Raw genomic sequence first — 19,348 nt, forward strand, 5'->3', positions numbered from 1 at the left:
TGAAGTTCTATTGTAAGGTTTGTACATTTTCCTCACGTCCTTTCTTTTAGAAATCTACTTTGTAAGAAATTCATACACTTCACTGACCCATACAGAACACACCAAAGACCTTCCTATTGGTTAAATCGAGTGAGTTTTTTGTGAAGATATTAAATTTCATCCAGATGCCAAGACTTCGCAATCTGTGTTATTTAGCTATTCACTTCTAAAAGAGCGAGCTGTGACTTTGATTGAAAGTGGGTAAAATTTTGTGCAGTTCAGTGTTCTTGGAATCTCTGGAACTGTTTTGGGCAGCTTTGAAAACTAGTTCAAGTTTGAACATCTCTATCCTTTGAGTTCAATGGCTTTTAGCTGTTCAATGGTGATTCAGTGAAAAACACACAGCTATGTTTTTCTAGCTGGAACAAGGGGGGTGCATTATATACAACAGGGTCAGATTCTGTGGTCTGTTAAGGCTGTTTTTCACTGAAAGTCAGCTTGGCTGGCCAGAGCTGGATTCCCTGAGCATAGAGGGTGTGGTTGCCCTAACAAATTTACAATCTGAGAGTTGACTGGCATCTTCTTAGCCCAGCTGGTAAGGGCTTGTTCTCTTACTGCTGAACATTATGGGTCCAGCCTCACTGAGGAATATGGTTCCTGTATTCATGAAGCCTGGTTTGTTACAGGAGCAAATGTTGCCTTTACAAGCAGTTGGAGCTTTGCCAGCTCTGTGCAAGGTAGAAAATTCTAGAACAAATAAACTCTTGGAGAAAACTTGTCAAAACTATCATGTATGTGGTTCCAGATCCTGGAAAAATTCAGCATGCTTGGTAGACTTCAGGAACAACACAACACTTATACCCATTACTCGGCCTAGTTCCAGCACATTGGTTAGTCAACTTAAGCAGTAGGTTGCATCTGGCCCAAATATCTTATTTTCCTTCAAACGTTCCTTAGTTATAAAAATTAGAGGAGATGCAGAATTATCTCAGAGCAGAAGGATTTTTAAATGTTTTCATGCAGGTTTGGCAGTTCTCTAATGTTTAAATATTAATGTAAATGTAGGGAAGGAAAATGGATGTTTCACAGTGTGCTTTATGAGATTCTTTCTTTTTATTTCCAGCAGAGAAACATCTTTCAGGATCAGGTAATGAAAGCAGCTCAAAGGATTGTGTTTCTTTTCTACTGCAAGATTCATGTTTGCTCTGTCTCTCCTTACATTTCCCATGCTTTGTTCAGGCAAACTTCCCAAAGCAAACAATAAGGAGTAGTGAGGGGGTAATGAAATACAGACTATTCTCTCAGGAATAACTTTAGTTTGCCTGCTGTTTTATCACAGCTCTTGGTACTTTGAGTTGGGAACATTTTGTTTGTTTTATTGTTTTAATTCCAAGTGGTAACCTCTGAGAAGTGAGAGATTGCCAAATGCTGAAAGCAGAAATAAATAATTCACCACGTGGCATTGAAGAGATTAATTGTTTTGATGCACAAACAAACCCCTCCTGTGTGTATCTGAAGCATTCAGTGGCCCTTAGGAACCAGATGAGGAAACAGAGCTCCAGGGTACCTGCTTGAGAAACACCCCCTCTTGGCGGAAAACCTAAAATGATGGCTTGAGGTAAGTAGAAGGGAAAGGAATGATTGTTTGGATCTTACCCCTAAGTTTTTCTAATAATGCTGCAATATGGAAATGTAATTGACTTGTGTAAAAGTAAATGCCAAAATGAAAAGCTCAGTCCTGAAAAATGAAACCCTGAATGAATAAATCATTTGGGCTCTCTGAAGAGTTTGACAGCTTAATCCAAGCTCTCCTGGTGGTGAAAGATGGCAAAGAGGGATCCTGTTGTTCACATGTATTTAAGTGCAGGATGAGCCCGCCACACTGGATTAATGGTTTCTCCTCTGCACAAGCAGCACTTGCCTTAGCTGCCTGGGGAGGAGCTGGGGACCTGCCGCAGGGAGAGGGTCATGGAGGGAAACACGCAGCTCATTCAGGTCATCCAGGAAATGCACTCAGAGATCAACAAGCTGGAGAGAGAAAATAGGGCCCTTCGGGTGGAGCTGAAATTCAGCGGACAGAGGGCAACTAACCGGGAGGAAGGAGCAAGAGGACAAGGTGGAAATGGGGAAGCCAGAAGCCTCACTGATTCAGGGGAAGAGAGGGTCACTTCTCCAGTGGCCCTGCGTAGGAATGTCTCAGCCAGCTCAGCTCTGGCACTGCAGGAACAGAAAGGTACTGAAGAGTCACGATTACTATTGATAGTATTACTTTGCACTTAGTTTTCATTCAGGGATCACAAAGTGCTGCACTGTTGTTATATACCGACAGAGAATGGCAAACTGCCCTTGTTATGTACTTCGCCAACATGGGTGAAGCCCTCTGGCCTTCATCAAGGACCCAATCTAGTAAAGCACTTAAACATGGACTTAACTTTGAGCCCTTCAGTGGCTGCCCAAGTACTCACCTGTGTGAGTTAACTGAGCAGGATTTAATGCAAAAGACAGTACATTTGTTGACATACAAATGTGGAGAACTGGATACTGTACACATTTATGCTTGGGTTTGCAGGACCTTGTACAAAAATGTCCAATTAAGGCCTGTCATCTTTTTATTATATGTTTGCACTGTACTTAGTACAATGGGAACCTAATCCATGACTGGGTATAAATAAATAATACAAATAATTAATCATAATTGCGTCACCACATTTTCCACGTTTTTGACCCCTTTCAGAGGTTGCTGTCCAGTAGGGTTTGTTGACAACCTGATGGAGGCTAAGATCCATGCCCATGATGAAGTGCCTCTTGAGAGCATAGGTTTAAGTTAGGAAGAACATACATAAAAAGACTATAAGGAGATAAATTGATGGAAAGGTGTGATGTAGGTGGTGGGGTCAAAGGGTATTAATGTATTTAAGTACAGTTGGTGACTGAATGGAATTGAATAACATACAGTCTGATCCAAGCCTATTGAACTCAATGGAGAGTCTCCTGTGTATTTCAAAAGGCTTTGGATCAGGCCCTTAAATGAGTACAAATTTGGGAAATAGCTTGGGAATAGTTAGCGACTCTTTCAGGTGGGTGAACTGGTGAGCAAGAAGTTTTCCAGCTATCTTGCTTTCCCATATCTATATTTCTTGGAGGTGAGGGGTGTTTTCAAGGAAGAGTGTGTTTAACCCCTTTGGTCCCCATCCCCCCACAAATATTGTTAATGTTGAAAATAAATCTTAAACTTTGTTCATAAAATTTAAACACAATCAGATGGCATCGTCGTTCCAAGCATAAGGGCTCATGGCCTGCTCTTGTGCTTAAACAGCTGTGTGTCTCTAGGCCAGATTCTGAACCCCTTACTCCTGCTGATGACCAGTTACTCATATCAGTGGTCCTACTGACTCCAGTAGTCCCAGCAACCCAGCATTATGAGTAAGGATTTCACATTCAGGCCATATGTAAATATCTTTTAGGTTTTTATTGGTCATTGACTTTACACTCAAAATACAGGAAGGGATCTTTCGAAAGCAAAATAGCAAATAACTCTCCATGGCCAAGTGCCCCTAACTGCCACTTCTGCTTAGGAAAATCTTCCTCAAATATATTTTCTTATCATGTAGGACTTAATAATTTTGCTATTGGTTTTTAGTTTCCACATAATAAAAGTCTATGAAGCAGATGCGTCTATTTAATTTGGTTTTACCTCTATGATTTTGTGTCTGCTACACAGGTAATAGTATGATTGTTAGGCGTTATTCCATCTCTTCCTCTGTGCAATCTTTTTCTGGCCACAAACACCACAAAGCTGAGAAAAGACATCCAAGTAACAGAATCCTGGAGGTGCAGGGAATTGTCAAACCACCAGCCGGCTCCTCGGTGATAACCAACGAAGAAGAAAAAGGATCTGCAAAAATTCCAGCGGATTGCTTCTCCAGCAATAATTCTAGCAAAAAGAGATCTTTTCAAGAGCATGTTTATAAGTGCAGGTAGGTAATATTTACCTTTAAAGTGTAGGTTGCTTAGCAGTGTTACTTCCGCTTGATTTGATAATAAATGTGGGTACTTTGAATTCAAAGCTCTTTATTATGAGGATAACTTGTGAAATGTATGTGAGGCACAGGGGAAAATTCTGTCTCAGATAAGGGGCCTAAGCCTGTTCTCAGTGCAGTCAATGGCAAAACTCATATTGGTTTCAACGCAGGACTGACGCCTAACTAACAATTACAAAAAAAAAAAATGAAATTCTGGCCCCATTGGGAGAAATCAATGGGAGTTTTATAGATTGGTGTGTTGTTCTGGCAAGCTAAGCTACATTTTTCTATTTGAATGAAAAGCATAAGGACATTAAGGAGATCCGGATTAACTTGTTGGAAGTTTGATTAATACATTTCACAGTTGATTTAGGTTTTTTATTGTAATTTGATTCTTTCCTGTCACTCGAAGCATTATAGGTTGACTTTGCACCTTGGGAAGACTACTTGTACACAGTGCTAGGTACTAAATGAACTATGATTGCTCAGAAACAAGTCTTGGGTGTCACTGTCCACTGCTCAGTGAAAACCTCTCCAATATAAGGCAGCAATCAAAAATGTACACAAAAGTAGTTAGGATATCTAAAGTGTACAATAGAAAATAATACTGGAAATATTATAATGTCATTATATAAACTGGTGATTTGCATTCAGCTAGAATAGGATGTTCAGTTTTGGTCACCCTATGCTAAAAAAAATTAATAGTAGAACTAGAAGGAGTCCGGAGGTGAGTAACAAAAATGCCTACAAGCACAGAAAGTCTTGTGTATGAAAGGCTGAAAAAGACTGGGGGTAAAATATACAAAAGTGCATAAGTCCCATTTTAAAATCTCACTTAGGGCTAAATTTTTAAAGGTACTTACACACCTAAAGATGCACCTAGCACACAGTGGGATTTTCAAAAGTGCCTAGGCATCTACCTCCTATTGATTTCAACCTAAGTCTCACTGAAAGTCAGTTGGGTCTTAGGCTCTTTTCAACAGGACTTTTAAGTGCTTTTGAACTGTTCACCATGGGGCTATTTAGTTTACAGACGATATGAATAAGTGGGTACATGAAAGAGGTGCACAAAACAATGAATGGCATAGAGAAGATATTTACCTTTTCTCATAATCCAAGAAAAAAGGAACATTTGATGAAAGTGAAAAGGTAACAGATCAAAAATATATATTTCCTAACAAATGCTTTGGGATCCATGGTTGAAAATTGCTATATAACTACCTGTTAGTCAAAGTAGTAGTATTGACTATTTTATTACTGCTTTTGAGAACACAGGAACTTCCATACCAGCTCAGAGCAATGGTCCATCTAATATAGTATCCTATCTCTGATCAGTAGCCTGTGCTAGCTGCTTCAGAAGAAGGCGCAGGAAACAATTGTAAAATGGGAAACTGAGGCATGAGTCCACCCAATTTAGGCTTAATCAATTTTTAGCCTTTATTTATAAATGTTCTGACAAAGTCAGTGTCACTTATTGTTTCTGATCATATACCTATGACAGACAATAAGATAAGACGGAACAGGTAGGGGCCCAAGTTACTGAGTTCCAGGGAACAGTGAGGATCTCTACTTCATGATGGTCAATTCTATCTCTGGGCCGGTGTTCTCCAGTTTGGGCCCTTGTCCATTTGGTTTGTATATATTAATTTATCCCATTCTGTCATCTATCATTCCACATACCCACTTACACATTTACCCAAACTTTCATAATTTGTTTTTCATTCTCCATTCTATGTTATTACAAATCGTCAGCACAACTCAATTATCCTTTTACCATGTAACATACATTGTCATGAACTAGTAACTAAACTAACAAAATGTAGCCTTCATTTTTACCATTCAGCAATTGTCCATCGTTTAGTATCATTGTTCAGTACCCATGTAGCATCCTGAAGTATTTTTTTATTTGAATAGGAAATTTATGGGGAACAGCGTGTAATAATAAAATATTATTATTTTTTTCAAACATACGTTTTTAGGGACTTTTGCTCAAAGTTAGCACTTATGTTTGTAAATTATTAGAAAGCCCTGTCAGCAATTTTGCCTGTTGCATTTTGAGGGGCTTATTCAGCTAGGCCTAAGTCTTTAACTGTACCCCAACACAATTATGAATTATCTTAATTTATGAGGAAGTTTCTTCACAACCCCCATTAGTATGGTGATTGGCTCATGCCCTGAATCACAAAGCTTTGTCACTTATTTTTTTAAATGTTTTTGCCATGACTGGATGTTCCCATTACCCATGTAAATGTCTAATACTTTCTGTATTCCTAGTACACTCTTAGTATCAATGATATTTTGTGGCAATGAGTTCCACAGGCTAATTATACATCATTTTTACAAGCAATTGCATTCGTTGTTCACTATGGGGGTTTCTTGCACCTTCCTCTGAAAGTATGGTCAGAGACAAGATGCTGGACTGGGGAGGACTAGACTTTGTTTTATCTGGTGTGGCAATTTCTTAAAGTAGTTGTAGAAATTAATAATACTATGACTAAACATTAATAGTTTGCAGGTATATAGAGTTTTTGATCCACAGATCTCAAAACACTTTACACTCAGTACTGGAAAATAAACATTTTGCAAAGCAAATATGAGAGGTTACTGTAAGAAAGCAAAAGACTCATTAGAAGATGTTTTATTGATTCTCCTGGCTCTTGGATTTATAGCAAAACTACAAAGTATACAAAAGCCTGTTTAGAATCATTCACAGGCACCACTCTGCATGCACGCCATGGGCAGAATTTCCACTGACTTGCAGCAAAGTGCCACACATCGGGCAGGTTATAAACATGGTTCCTTTTATTAAACTGCAGAAGCAAACCTTGACTTGAGGTCCAATCCTATGTGTACACTGCTCCAAAGCGGGTGGGGAAGGGCAGAGCCAGAAGAGAAAGCTTATGCTAAAGGACAGCGTGGTCTGCATACTGCCCTGCACTCCAGAGGTTGGGGGAGTGATTGTACATCCTGTGGTACAAACTGTGATCAAGCAGCATCTACACAGCATTCCATATACAGCGAAGTGCCTAAATGGTACAGTCCCTAGCCCTTAGCATTCATCTTGCCATGATATGTATTCTCCATCTGTGTATAAGTTACAGGAAGGTGGTTAATACACAAGTTGAAAGATCACTCTAGCTTACAAATAATAGCCATGCGCTTTATACACACGGAAATGGAATGTAGCTTGTATGATCAAAATTACTCTTTAACTCATAAAATTGACCTGAGTGCAGAAGGTCCACATGAGACCTTTTGCACCACTTAAAGGGTTACCCATTAGGGTAACATTCAGGTCTATGCATAGGGTCCACACAATGACCATACACCACTTAAGTCCTATGTTGAAGACATAAGTAGGACTTAAGCAGTGCATAGGCCTGGATGGTTAATCACCATAGAGATTAATTTAACCCATAATGCAAGGCTTTGGTTGAATTTAAGTAGAGCAAAGAGAATTGTGGGGCATATTTTATCCTACAATAACTATTGGAGAAAAAATATTTCACCGTTTTCATGATTTTCTTTTCTCCTGTTGGCTTGAAGGACAGAGGAAAAGTGGCATTTACAGCAAAGGACTGGGGGGCAGGGAGAGAGATAATTTGATCATTTATTCTCCAGATTTCTGATTTCTGAACATTTGAAGGGATATGTTTTAATTTTTACCAGGTATTCACTTGTGTGAGCAAAATTGAGGATGCACATACATAGTTGGAAGATGCAACTGTCTGTGTACCTTAAAACATTTTATAGCTGCTTGCACACTTTCAATAGTTGGACCTTTCTGTGCACAAGTATAAGACCACTGAAAGAGTATGCAGGTATATGAGTACACACAGGCATGGGGAGCACACACCTGACAGATGATGCAATCATTTGTTCACTAAGTCTGTATGCGTTTTGTAGACATACAAGTGGTATGTAGTCTTAGGGAATTTTCCCTTTTCTCACTGTTTTCTGCACACCCTGTACATTCATAGCAACTCATAATTCTTTCTCATTTTCTTCTAGGGGTAAAGTAAAGGCGGTTAGGTTCCTGTTACCAATGGACATGTCATCTTATTCCGAAAATCAAGGTTCTTTCAAATGCCCACAAAATCAGGACACAAAACAGTTAAGCACCATTATTGAAAAGGATATGTGAGCTGGTGAATTTTTAAAGGCCCATTGATTCTTGAGATAAACTAGCCTTAATGATAGCTGTGTGTCAGGTTATGTTTCTGCAAAGTGCTTTGGCAGGATGCCTTCAGAGAATCATTAAGACTGTGTTCCAGGTCACTGGCCTGTTGTTTAGCAAGAAAATGGAAGCCATGACAAAACCTGTCAGAAGCCTATATACCATGTTGAAATCCCTTGGTAACACTATACCACCACCAAGTATATTTTTGCAAGATCCACATACCTCAAGAACTACTTTTAAATAGCATATGTTGCAGTGTTACTGTTACCACGCAACACAATTTCTTATGTTTTGTTGTTGTTCCCATTGCTAGAAAAATATATATTTGAAATCACAAAATAGAAACAATTAAAGGACCTGTGAATTTTTCTGTGTTTTCTGTAAAACCTTATAATAGAAATATAGCTGGGCTTCTGTGTTGAGAATAATATGTTAACAGTCATTTGAATATTTATAGGCATTCACCTTGACTGTCAATATCCCTTTTCTACTCATTTTCTGTGAACATTCTAGCGCATGAGGTACTGGCAGGAATGTTCACCTAAAATTGCATGAAGGGACTATTGAGAGAATAGAAACCATGACAGATCTTACTATGAAAATGCCATCAAGAGCCTGATTCTAAGTTATGCTCATCTGATCAGCCACCAGAAACATACCATGTGTTCAGCTGTTTTGATTGGAATTCTGAATATCAAACTCTTGTAGTGAATTATTTGTGAACAAGCTCCAGATCAAGAATTATTTGCTGAAAATATTTAGCAAATAACTTCAAATACAAAGAAAATGTGAGGAAAAGGAAAAGTGGGGACAATTCATGACAAGGAAAAGAGGAAAAACTCATCAAGTAAATTATTTATTGTGAACTATTTACCCGCTCCAGTTATTTAAAGAAACAGACATTGCCAAAACATTGTTTAATTTGGCTGCAAATATTTACAGACTGGAATATTGCACATACAATCCTATTTCTCTATACACTGTCCAGGTGTATGCATATCACTAACCATAAGCACAAAGAGGAGGTGTTTATACACATGATTAATATAGTATGTGGCTACAGAAGGGATTTATTCCAATTGACTGCACTTAAACAACATATTTATCTGAATATTTTTAGAGCAATGACTGAGAGTTTACTCCATCAATTTACATTCAGCTAAATGTGTTCTTGTAAAAAAGTTTCTCACCATGTCTCATTTCTGAAATTTTAAAGTTTAGTTTGTTGTTTTTAGAAAAAAATCTTTATATTCTCATTGAGATGAGAATGTGTGAGCTCACTGCTCATGTTGTTTTTCATGTTCAATCTGGATCCAGTAATGCTTTGTAATGTTTCCAGTAGAACTGGGTGAACAGCTCAAAAACTGTTTCCATAGATAGTCACTCTAATAAAAAACTGATTTCCTTTTGGCTCCATTTGTTCATGATTTGTGAACATGCCTGCAAATAAGTTTATTGGCAGGACAGCCCAATGAACAGCTAATTTTAGAAAATATTTGCCGAAAGTGACTTTTTATATTTGCAAACATAAGCTTTCTCTCACCAGAAACTAGATTCTAAGTGTACATCCAGTCAGGCTTGGATTGTGGAAAGCATCCCTAATCAGTGAGACTTTAGGACATGCTTAAGTGCTTTCCTGAATCAGAGCCACAGAACACTAGCAATGCCTCATGACCAATGGGCTCAACCAAAGCTAACCAACGCAGCTTGAATTTTAAATGTCAGATCTTGCATGTAGACAGTGATTTCCATGTGGATGAGCTAAAAACTAAGAATTAGTTGTATAAATTATTTGGCAAATGATTTTGAATAATGAATATATCTGCAAGAACTATGGGCTCCTCATCAAATATAAATGGAAAAAGTCTAAATTCATCAAACAAACTATACACTGTGAATTATTTACTAAGCTTTAGTCATCAGCCCTTTGAAAGGGGCTGTATTTCTGGCAAGAGTTTCACATAACTATTGCAAATCTTTTGCCTAATTATTTTGAGCAGTTCAACTTTGACTTCTTTAGATCAATATTGGTTTCTGCTTCTACAATTTTTTTTATTATTATTTATTTGAGTGTTCCCTTCTCCTGCATATTTAAATATAAGTTACTTGAAAATGTAGGGTGAGGCTTTTAAAAGAACTCAGTTAGGCTGGTTGAAAATAGGAACTATTTTGCACAAATAAATTAAAAACAAAATAAAATGTTTGTTTCAGTTGAAATGTTTCACTGGTTTTCTGATTTTTTTCCCCTGAATCTATTAGAAATATTTTTTTTCTTTTAATGTGGAATCTAAATTAAAATGTTCGTTTATGAAAGTCACTGTCTGTGTTGCTTTTGAAACTGGGATTTAGACTCCTATGTCACTTAGATATTTTTGAAAATTGTATTCTTGTGATCTAAAATCCTTAGACTCCTTTGAATATCCCAGGTTTAATGAGAATTGTGCATCCAAATCCCTTACACAATTTGAAAATCTCTCTGTGCCTTGGTTTCCTATCCATAAAGTGGCAATCAGATTTCTTTTCTCTCACCCCTTTTCTGACATGTCTATTTAGATTGTAAGGTCGCTGGAGCCGAGACTGTCTCCTGCTAGGTGTATGTTCATTCCCTAGCACAATGATGGCTCTGATCACAGTAGAAGTAATAAATAATATGGCTGCAACCTAAAATTTAAATTTCCTTGTATATTTTTGCAAGTAAAATTTTATTGCTTCAATGTTCATAAGAAGTGGGGTGAGGGGAACAGAACTAATGAAAAAGTTACTGAAAAATGGGAAGGTTTTGAGAGTTTGGGACTGTTTTCCCCAGTTCTACTTGAAATTACATTGTTAATTATGGGTAAAAAATGTCTAAGGTGCCTAACTCCTCTAGGTGCTTTTGAAAATTTTAGCCCAGGTTCTTTTTTAGCAACAAGTTTTGATTCTTTTGTAAGACACTATGGGTGGGATTTTCAAAAGCACTTAGTTGATTTAGGAGCGCAAACCTGCACTAACTTCCCATAGTGTTTGTAAAAAGTCATGAATAGTGAAGTGAAACCCAAACTATTTATGTTGTGTGTCTAGTCCCCTTTATTTCAACATCTTTAGTGATATTTGTTGCTTTAAGAACAACTAATGATGTGCAGCCATAATTTATTTTTAAAAACCGGGTGCCCATAGGATATCTTGGATGGATCTCCATATGGAGACATTAGAAGGACTTTGTATAAGAGAGTACATACTGAAGACATTGCCCATGTAGATTTAAAATACACACAGACACAGACACACACACACACAGAGTATGAAATAAAACTTAACAGAATAAACCAGTGGTTCTCAAACTCCATTGCATCGTGACGCCCTTCCGACAACAAAAATTACTACATGACCCCAAAAAGGGGGACCAAAGCCTGAGTCCAGCCCCACTGCTGGGGGAGCAAAGCTGAAGCCCAAGGCCCCAGCAAGTCTAACACCAGCCCTGGGGATCCCATTAAAACAGGGTTGCAACCCACTTTGGGGTCCCAACCCACAGTTTGAGAACCCCTGGAATAAATTATTCAATAGCGCTTAGAACTGGACTAGTTACTAGCATTTAAAATATTTCACATGTTAAACATTCACAGTGTTTTCAGTGGAAAATGACCTAGTATAAATCAAATTTGCCTTACTGACTGCTGGTCCAGAGAGGTCTTCATGGGTGATGCAGTTGTGTGAGCTTCCAAACTGGAGAAGGGGCAAATGACATTATTCAGCCATTCAAGTGCTAATTCCCTTCCAGAGTGGAGCCCCATACTCTGCCCAGCGCTGAGCCTTGCATCCTCACACGTCCTAGCAAGGAGATGATTGATAGCTGGTTACCTGGAAAAAAGATTTTTAAAGGGCTACACAGCATGAAGGCATCTTTTCGGTGGAGATCTGCCAGGGAGAGCAAGGTAGCCTGCTCCCCTAACTCTCATCTCTTTTGGGATATCTCTTCCTCCACCCCCTTTCTTTCTTCTCTCTCTTTCTCGGGCACCTGTGATGTCTTCCCACTTCCTTCTCTGCCAGCTGTGCTGGGTTCTCTTTCTCTCTCCCCTGCCAACCCGCTCTCTCTTGCTCTTCCTGTTAAGCTGCCCTCCCTTCTCTCCACTCCCTACTGGAGGATCTGCCCCTTCTCCTTCTGGGATAGCTGCCTGTGGGATCTCTCATTCCTCTTCTGTCCCTCTATGGCCTCCTTTCCTATGCTAGGGGGCCTGACATTGTTCCAGCTGTCAAGGCCCTGATGTTACTGGGATTGGGGAGAGTGCATCCTCTTTTTTCTCCAGTGAGGCACTCGGAGCAAGGGGAGCTGTCAGGACAGCTGAGGAACAACAAGAGAGGCAGCTGCTGACTGCAGCAGCCTTAGGATCCCTTGTTTCTAGTGGCCAGAGTGGAACACTGCCAGCAAAAGGAGTTTCACTCCCAATTGCCCAGGACCACTGGGAACCCAGAAAGGTTAGCAAATCTTACAGCTGTCCGGTCAAAATTGGGAAAATTGGCAAGAACTCAGAACACTGTTCCACCATATGTGACTCTTTGAGAAAGGCTAATTAATTGTCTAGTAGGGCAGATAAATGCTTTCAGGACAGGTTGTCCTCTTACACCGACAAGACACCACTGATTTCACTGCCAGTCCCTCAGATTAAGTGTCAGTGAGAGTCAGTGTGAATGAGGAAAGAGTCAGGCCCTATGTCTCTTGAGAGATTTGTATATAAATACACGAGCACAGTTTGTCCATACTCATAGTGGAAAGTAAAGGGCTCCAGGGTATCCAGAGTGAGAAGGGGTTTAGTAAGATGTAGCCTGGAATGCAGATGTCACAAATCTAAGGAACAACCCACCACCAAAGATTGCCCAGTTGTACAATAACAAAACTTAGGTCTCAGAGTAGCAGCCGTGTTAGTCTGTATTCGCAAAAAGAAAAGGAGGACTTGTAGCACCTTAGAGACTAACCAATTTATTTGAGCATAAGCTTTCATGAGCTACAGCTCACTTCATCAGATGCATAAAGTGGAAAATACAGTGAGGAGATTTATATACATGATAAACATGATAAACACCCATTTTTTCATGGTCTGTGTGTATATAAATCTCCTCACTGTATTTTCCAGTTTATGCATCTGATGAAGTGAGCTGTAGCTCACGAAAGCTTATGCTCAAATAAATTGGTTAGTCTCTAAGGTGCCACAAGTACTCCTTTTCTTTTTGCAAAACTTAGGTCTGTAACCTATAGCAGGTGTGGCCATCACCAAAACAATACACAGTTCTCAGAGAGCAGGGGGGCCATGCTTAAAAACATACCAGTAATAAAACAGAGTTCAATTCTGACTGTCCCACAGTGCTCAGGTGTAGTGTCTAAAATGTTAATGTTCTAGGGCACCTGGCCAGACAAGTCATATTACTTTATTACATATTAACAGAAACATTTAACTTGATGAAATAACATTACTTCCCTTTGGGTCTTCTTCAGAGGAAAGATTCCTTACAGAAGTCTCACATTCTTCTTTGGTATTTAAAAGAGATCTGAACATTTGCCTCTGATGCACCTATATACAGAGATGGAACTTTGATGCCCCGGAGCATGTCAGCACAGTAGCCACATTATCCACCCTGGTGACTACTTGCTCAAAGTGCATCAACGTGTATTCATGTTCACAAACTTATGTAGTTAAGGAATCCACAGTTGCAGACCTTAAATCAATTTGGGGGTGGAGTCTAAAGCCAACCCCCTGACTGGGGGCTGGTGTGTTACATCCACACTAGGATGGCTGCAGTGCAATAAGAGGAAAATTTTTGCCATGCACTATCTTGTTCACAGTCAGTATGTCCATCATGGTTCCTTTCTATGTCATAGGTCACAAATCCTTTTTTGGCAACTGTGCCTGTCGTTTCCGCCTGCTATTGTTGATCAAATGTATTCTGAGGGTACATTACAGTGGAGGTAAATCATCTAGCGAGCCTGAATCTCATTTTCTGCATTAGGTACGTGAAATTAAACAACTGCTTGTCTGGAGCAAAGTCATGCCCCATTGCTGGGCTCCAGATCTTTATTTATCTTGTTTAGGTGGGGAGGGATGCTCAGAAATAAATTGAAATCCACTTATATCCCACTTAAACCCGACTTAGAGGACTCAAGTGGTGCATAGACCTTGTACCGGCCCTCTGCACGGGGTGAACTGGGACCAAAATGCTTTTATATTCAGCAGTGTGTTTCCTTTTAAGGTCTTCTAAGTGCAGCACAAATGTAGGTATAAAAACTATAAACTGATGTGTGACCCATAAATACTAAAAAGCAAAAAACATCTTTATTTTGAAATGGAAATACTGCTTTTATTAAATCCAAGTCCATCTCTGCTATCAGGACATGATATATTCCCCTGCAGAGAACATGTCAGTTATTAAACTGGAATCAAAGTTAGGATGTGGGCCAAATTCTGCTCACCTTGCTCAGGCGAGTGGTCAGTTCTATTGGAGTCAAGGCAGTTGTCACTTCAGGGCATTTTTCTTTTATTATGAATGCTCATTAGAGCAGGGATGTCACTAGTCACATGAGTCCATCCTTTCCTGTCTCAATGTACTTTGACCACTGGATGGGAACCCAAGAACGTGAACACAATTGGTACAAGGGGAAGGAGAGTAGGAGAAATATGTCGCTTGCTGAGGAGCACCTCATGTCCAAGGCATCTTGCGTCATCTCATGTTTATATACTACAATTAAATTATGTAAATACCATAATAAAAAAAAACTGTGAGATCCTCCATAGTTTTGTATTTTTTGCAAGTACTGAAAAAATGTCATTTTTGCAAAACCCCTGTACTAATTTCTATACAAAATCAGTACCCAGATAGCAAAATGAAGTAGATTGTAATGTACTTACCCTGTTTAACTTTAAAAGGCAGCAGCTTAAACTAAATTGCAAAAATTGGATCTGACATTTCTGTTCTGTGGTTCTTCAGGTGCTGATTTGATTCTTTCCTGGTTGGGTAGATAAGGATCACTGCCGGGCTGCTGGTCACCATGGAGACATCCATAGCTTTCAAAGTCATGTGTTTTGCCTGTAAAGAAATGTTCCTTCTGCATGAGCTCTTAATGACCATAGATGGACCGGTAGGTGTGTGAGGCCTATCCAAGGGGTGTGAATGTTATATTACTGGTTACGCATGAGCGGAGCAGAGGTAAAGGGAGATGTACTTTTTTTAAGTCTGTTTAAGAGCCATAAAATATTTTTGTTCTGTACGTAGGATTGCAGGATTCATCAAATCTGATATTCTGCTTCCAGCATTGGCCAGTACCTGCAACTTCTCAGGAAGCACCTGATAAACTGTGTAACACTATACATGAGGGAATAAATCCTTCCTAACCACAGGTGATTGGCTTGTTCCTTAAGGCATAATATTTGACCTTACCACTCATTAATTAACCTTACCACTCATAACCAGGAAAAACACAAACAAACCAGTTTCCAGTGCTTACGGAATGCACAATTAATGGGGGCACCTGATTTGCAGAAGACCCCCATGTTTGAGGAATTAATCCTGAGTGTACTTGGGTCAAAAGAGACTGAGGAGATGGGACCAACAGATAAAGTTACAGAAGGTTGGGGTGGGAATCAGAGCTCCCCATCCTGTCTCTGGCAAAGGTGACTCATGCACCCCCCACAGAGCCCTTTCCTCTATATGGTCTGCGTTAGCTGCTCCCCCTCCTCCTTGGCTGGTGCAGTGAGAATACCCTTTCCCACTTCACTCGGCTTTGACCACTGCACGGGATCCCAGAAACAACTTCATTGGGGCCTTCAAAATCGTAAAGATAATGGTAGTCAGAATAGTCTCATTGTGACCTTCTTTCTCCCTAGCCCATCCCTGAAGCCTGAGATTACTGTGAAGATGGCTATGGTCAGCCCCAAACAATGTGCAGGATGGTTAGCCTTAAGCAGCCACTGATGTGAGGAGTCCCATTGATATAATGCATCTGTATGTAAGCAATGACTGTTCACATGAGTAATATAGTCAGTTTGCAGGATCAAGTCTCAAATGCTTTCTAATTCCACTTTTTGAATATTCAGTAACAAAGAAAATACCTGTTAAATCCATAATTCTTTCTTGACTTCTTCCTTTGTAACTGGCTTGTGTTTCTGTAAGACCATCAATGTACTTCATTGCTATGGTTGAAGGCTGATACTGGTCTGAATTGAGCTGCATAGCTGAGGAAAGATGGGAACAAATATTTACTTTAATTGGCATGAAAAGACTGTGGAAAGAATTGGTTTTCTTTTATGCCAACTCTACCTTGCTGACATGAACTTTGTATCATTTTGATCCTGGACTCCTGAAAGGACTGAACAGATTCATGGTCAGAATCTGATTCCTTTATTGGGTTTCCCATGATCTCATTCTCAGTTGCAGTCCTGTTTCTAATCAGGAAATACGTATACATTTTCCCTTTGCCCTTCACTTCGATCTCTCCTCTTTCGGTCATCTCAAAACTTTTGTCCTTTAGGCAGCTAGAACAACAATAACAATTACATTAAAAGGGGCTTATACAGATCAAAAATGATCAGCTTCTGAGCCTTCTCCTCTCAGAATAACATGGTGTATACCAGCAATTAAACTAAAACAGGTAGCGAGACCAGGACAGTCCAGTTGTGATTCCTTACAAATAACGGAGAGAAGGATTTTGCCCTGAAGCTGGTTTTTGTATTCAGAACAAGGCTTCATTTGCCCATGTATTTATACACAAAGTGTCTGATCCAAAGCCCACTGAAGTCAATGAATTTAATTGACTTTGTCTCAGACTCTAATAAGGTTTAACAAAATCAAATTCTCACTTGATATGTAGGGTTCTTACTGTCCATGAAGCGAGAGTAAAATATACAAGTGATTGAGGCGGGATTTACCTGCCAATTAGAGCTTTATATAGAGCGGGTATAGGGTGATATGAAATTGTCCATATCACGAGTTGGACTAATTCTTCTTCCCTAATGTCGTTTAACTAAGTATTTCTGATGGCAAACTTCATCTATTACATACCAGAAATTATCATTATGCTTCAGACTTAGATGAACAGAGTTCAGTCCTTTATTTTTAGAAAATAGAGAGTAAAAACTAGGGAAAGGGGTCAAATAAGTGATTCTTTAGGTGAACAAAAGCTCTGATTTTATAAACAACATGGAGGTGTAGTGTAAAGGTTTTATTGGCATTGAGAAAGCTGTACTCCTCATGGGTGGAAAAAATACAGTGGTTTATGTAGCTCATGCTAAATAAATCCCAATAAAACCGTTATATCACAAGTTATCAGGCCCAGTACAGGGATAAATGGATGAAATTCTATGGCTTATTTTATGCAGGTCAGCGTAGATGATCTAATGCGTCTTTACATCACACCATTATGTAGTATGTATTCACATGAGATATGGAAAAATATTTTTGAAATATTTTACTCTAAAATGTAGAATCAGAGTAATCTGTCTTTGTGCAGGGACCGTAAATTTCACCCTCATGTAATTGCCTCAAAATAATTTGGACAAATAAAACTGTTTTACAAGAACTGATTATTGTAATGAAATATTTGTTAAAACTGAGTAAGTTATGGAAGACAATGGGATTTACATCTAAAACCCAATGCAAAATTTTCCAGCAAAGCTGTAAAGAAGAAGGAGCATTACTGTAGCTACTCACTAATAGGTAGTGGGGCTAAGGTGAATTTTACTTGGAATCCCATGACTCTCCATCCGGGAAGCTATATTCACGGTGTCTCCAAACAAGCAATAACGAGGCATCTTTTCTCCAACTACTCCAGCCAGGACAGGACCTGTGTGGATCCCAACTCTAATCTTTACAAAGACACAAAGAAACCCAGAATATCACCTATTTAATGTACGTTTAAAATGTTAAACAGCCATCTATCCATTAATCCTAATATAGTGGGGCGCACCTCTGAAAAATCAGGCAACTTATTAAAATGTGGCTCTAGGGTACTTGCCCAAGGTCACAAAGGAACAGAACACGGCTCTGTTGAGTCCCAGACCAGTGCATTTACCACACAACAACTCTTTCACCCAAATAGCACTTGGAAATATGTACATCTCTGTGGTACTGACTCACTTGGATAGGATTTCCAGAAACCGGATTCTTCACTTCTTTGGCTGCTATGATTATTCCCAGGGCAAAGTTGGCAACTCGCTCAGCATGAGTAGATACAGGCACAGGGACACCTCCTACCACCATGTAGGCATCGCCTATTGTCTCCACCTTTAATATTTAGGGAAACACAGATGAGTCTTCTAAATACTTCTAATTCAGCGTAGGATTTCTTGTGCATAAAGATATCAAGAATTCACTATTAGGATGCCGCCCAATGTCCAGCAAGCTTATTTCCATCCATCTAAAGGCAGTACCGTTTAATATCATAGAAGTATATGCCCCTACAACAGACTATAACGATGAGCAAATTGAAGATTTTTACAATCAGCTGCATGACATCATCGATAAGGTACACAAGAAAGATATCCTGATTGTACAGAGAGATTGAAATGCTAAAGTGGGTACTGACACACAGGTAGATTGGCGAGATTATTGTGGCCCTTTCTGTAATGTGGTAACCAATAGGAGAGGATTGAGACTTTTGGAGTTTGCCAGCTATAACAATCTGGTTCTTGCAAACACATTAGGAGCACATAAAGCATCCAGATGATCAACATCGCATGCACCTAATGGTCTATATCACAGCCAGATCGACTACATCATGGTGCAAAACTGATTTTGTTCTGAGATTAACAGAGCTAAAACAAGGAGCTTCCCCGGAGCTGATATTGGAAGTGATCACAACCTTGTGATGCTAAATTTTTGGCTGCCTCTAAGGAAAATCGTCATGCCACAGTTCACCAGAACCAACTTTGACTTAGAAAGACTCAGAGACCGAAACATTTCAGAGTCATTCCAAGCAATGATTGGCAGAAAATTTGCCCCGCTGCTTGCTTTAGAGGAAGATGTAGAAACAATGACCAACAATTTCAACACTGTAATGAATGAGGCAGCAATGAACATCCTTGGGAAACACCATAAGAAGACAAAACCATGGGTCACAAATGAAATACTACAGATGTGTGACATTAGAAGAGAACTTAAGAGAGACAAGAATAGCACTGAGGGAGCTGATAAATACAGAGCGATT

At 39.3% G+C, this 19,348-nt stretch overlaps 2 protein-coding genes across 3 annotated transcripts in view; one reads left to right on the forward strand and one right to left on the reverse strand.

Moving 5' to 3' along the window:
- The first annotated feature begins 1,380 nt into the window (after window positions 1-1,380).
- Window positions 1,381-9,433, forward strand: CCDC195 (coiled-coil domain containing 195). Of its 2 annotated transcripts, XM_073359925.1 has the most exons (3): window positions 1,948-2,212; window positions 3,701-3,956; window positions 8,013-9,433. In XM_073359925.1, exons 1-3 carry the CDS (start codon window positions 1,948-1,950, stop codon window positions 8,143-8,145), a joined length of 654 nt encoding a protein of 217 aa, XP_073216026.1. In that variant the 3' UTR covers window positions 8,146-9,433. The 2 variants fall into 2 exon arrangements, 1 of the variants encoding a protein (XP_073216026.1); XR_012160800.1 differs by lacking the exons at window positions 1,948-2,212; window positions 8,013-9,433 and adding an exon at window positions 1,381-1,597 and having other exon boundaries at window positions 3,701-3,788.
- Window positions 9,025-19,348, reverse strand: part of LOC140917335 (guanylate cyclase soluble subunit beta-2) — a 31,571-nt gene continuing 21,247 nt past the window's right edge. The window contains exons 12-17 of the mRNA XM_073359923.1: window positions 18,280-18,426; window positions 17,854-18,008; window positions 16,465-16,679; window positions 16,257-16,379; window positions 15,057-15,234; window positions 9,025-12,018 (exon numbers count right to left, since the gene is read on the reverse strand). Of these exons, the coding sequence (XP_073216024.1) occupies window positions 15,083-15,234; window positions 16,257-16,379; window positions 16,465-16,679; window positions 17,854-18,008; window positions 18,280-18,426 (792 nt within the window). The 3' untranslated portion in view covers window positions 9,025-12,018; window positions 15,057-15,082. The remainder of the gene's footprint in view (window positions 12,019-15,056; window positions 15,235-16,256; window positions 16,380-16,464; window positions 16,680-17,853; window positions 18,009-18,279; window positions 18,427-19,348) is intronic.

This window comes from Lepidochelys kempii, chromosome 9 (genome assembly GCF_965140285.1).
Source record: "Lepidochelys kempii isolate rLepKem1 chromosome 9, rLepKem1.hap1, whole genome shotgun sequence".
Lineage (NCBI taxonomy): Eukaryota > Metazoa > Chordata > Testudines > Cheloniidae > Lepidochelys > Lepidochelys kempii.

Bases quoted from the DNA above. Each gene is read 5' to 3' on its own strand.
- CCDC195 (XM_073359925.1), top strand. From the start codon at position 1,948: ATGGAGGGAAACACGCAGCTCATTCAGGTCATCCAGGAAATGCACTCA. The intron at 2,213-3,700 runs GTACTGAAGAGT...TCTGCTACACAG, and splicing joins GGCACTGCAGGAACAGAAAG to GTAATAGTATGATTGTTAGG. The intron at 3,957-8,012 runs GTAGGTAATATT...ATTTTCTTCTAG, and splicing joins GAGCATGTTTATAAGTGCAG to GGGTAAAGTAAAGGCGGTTA.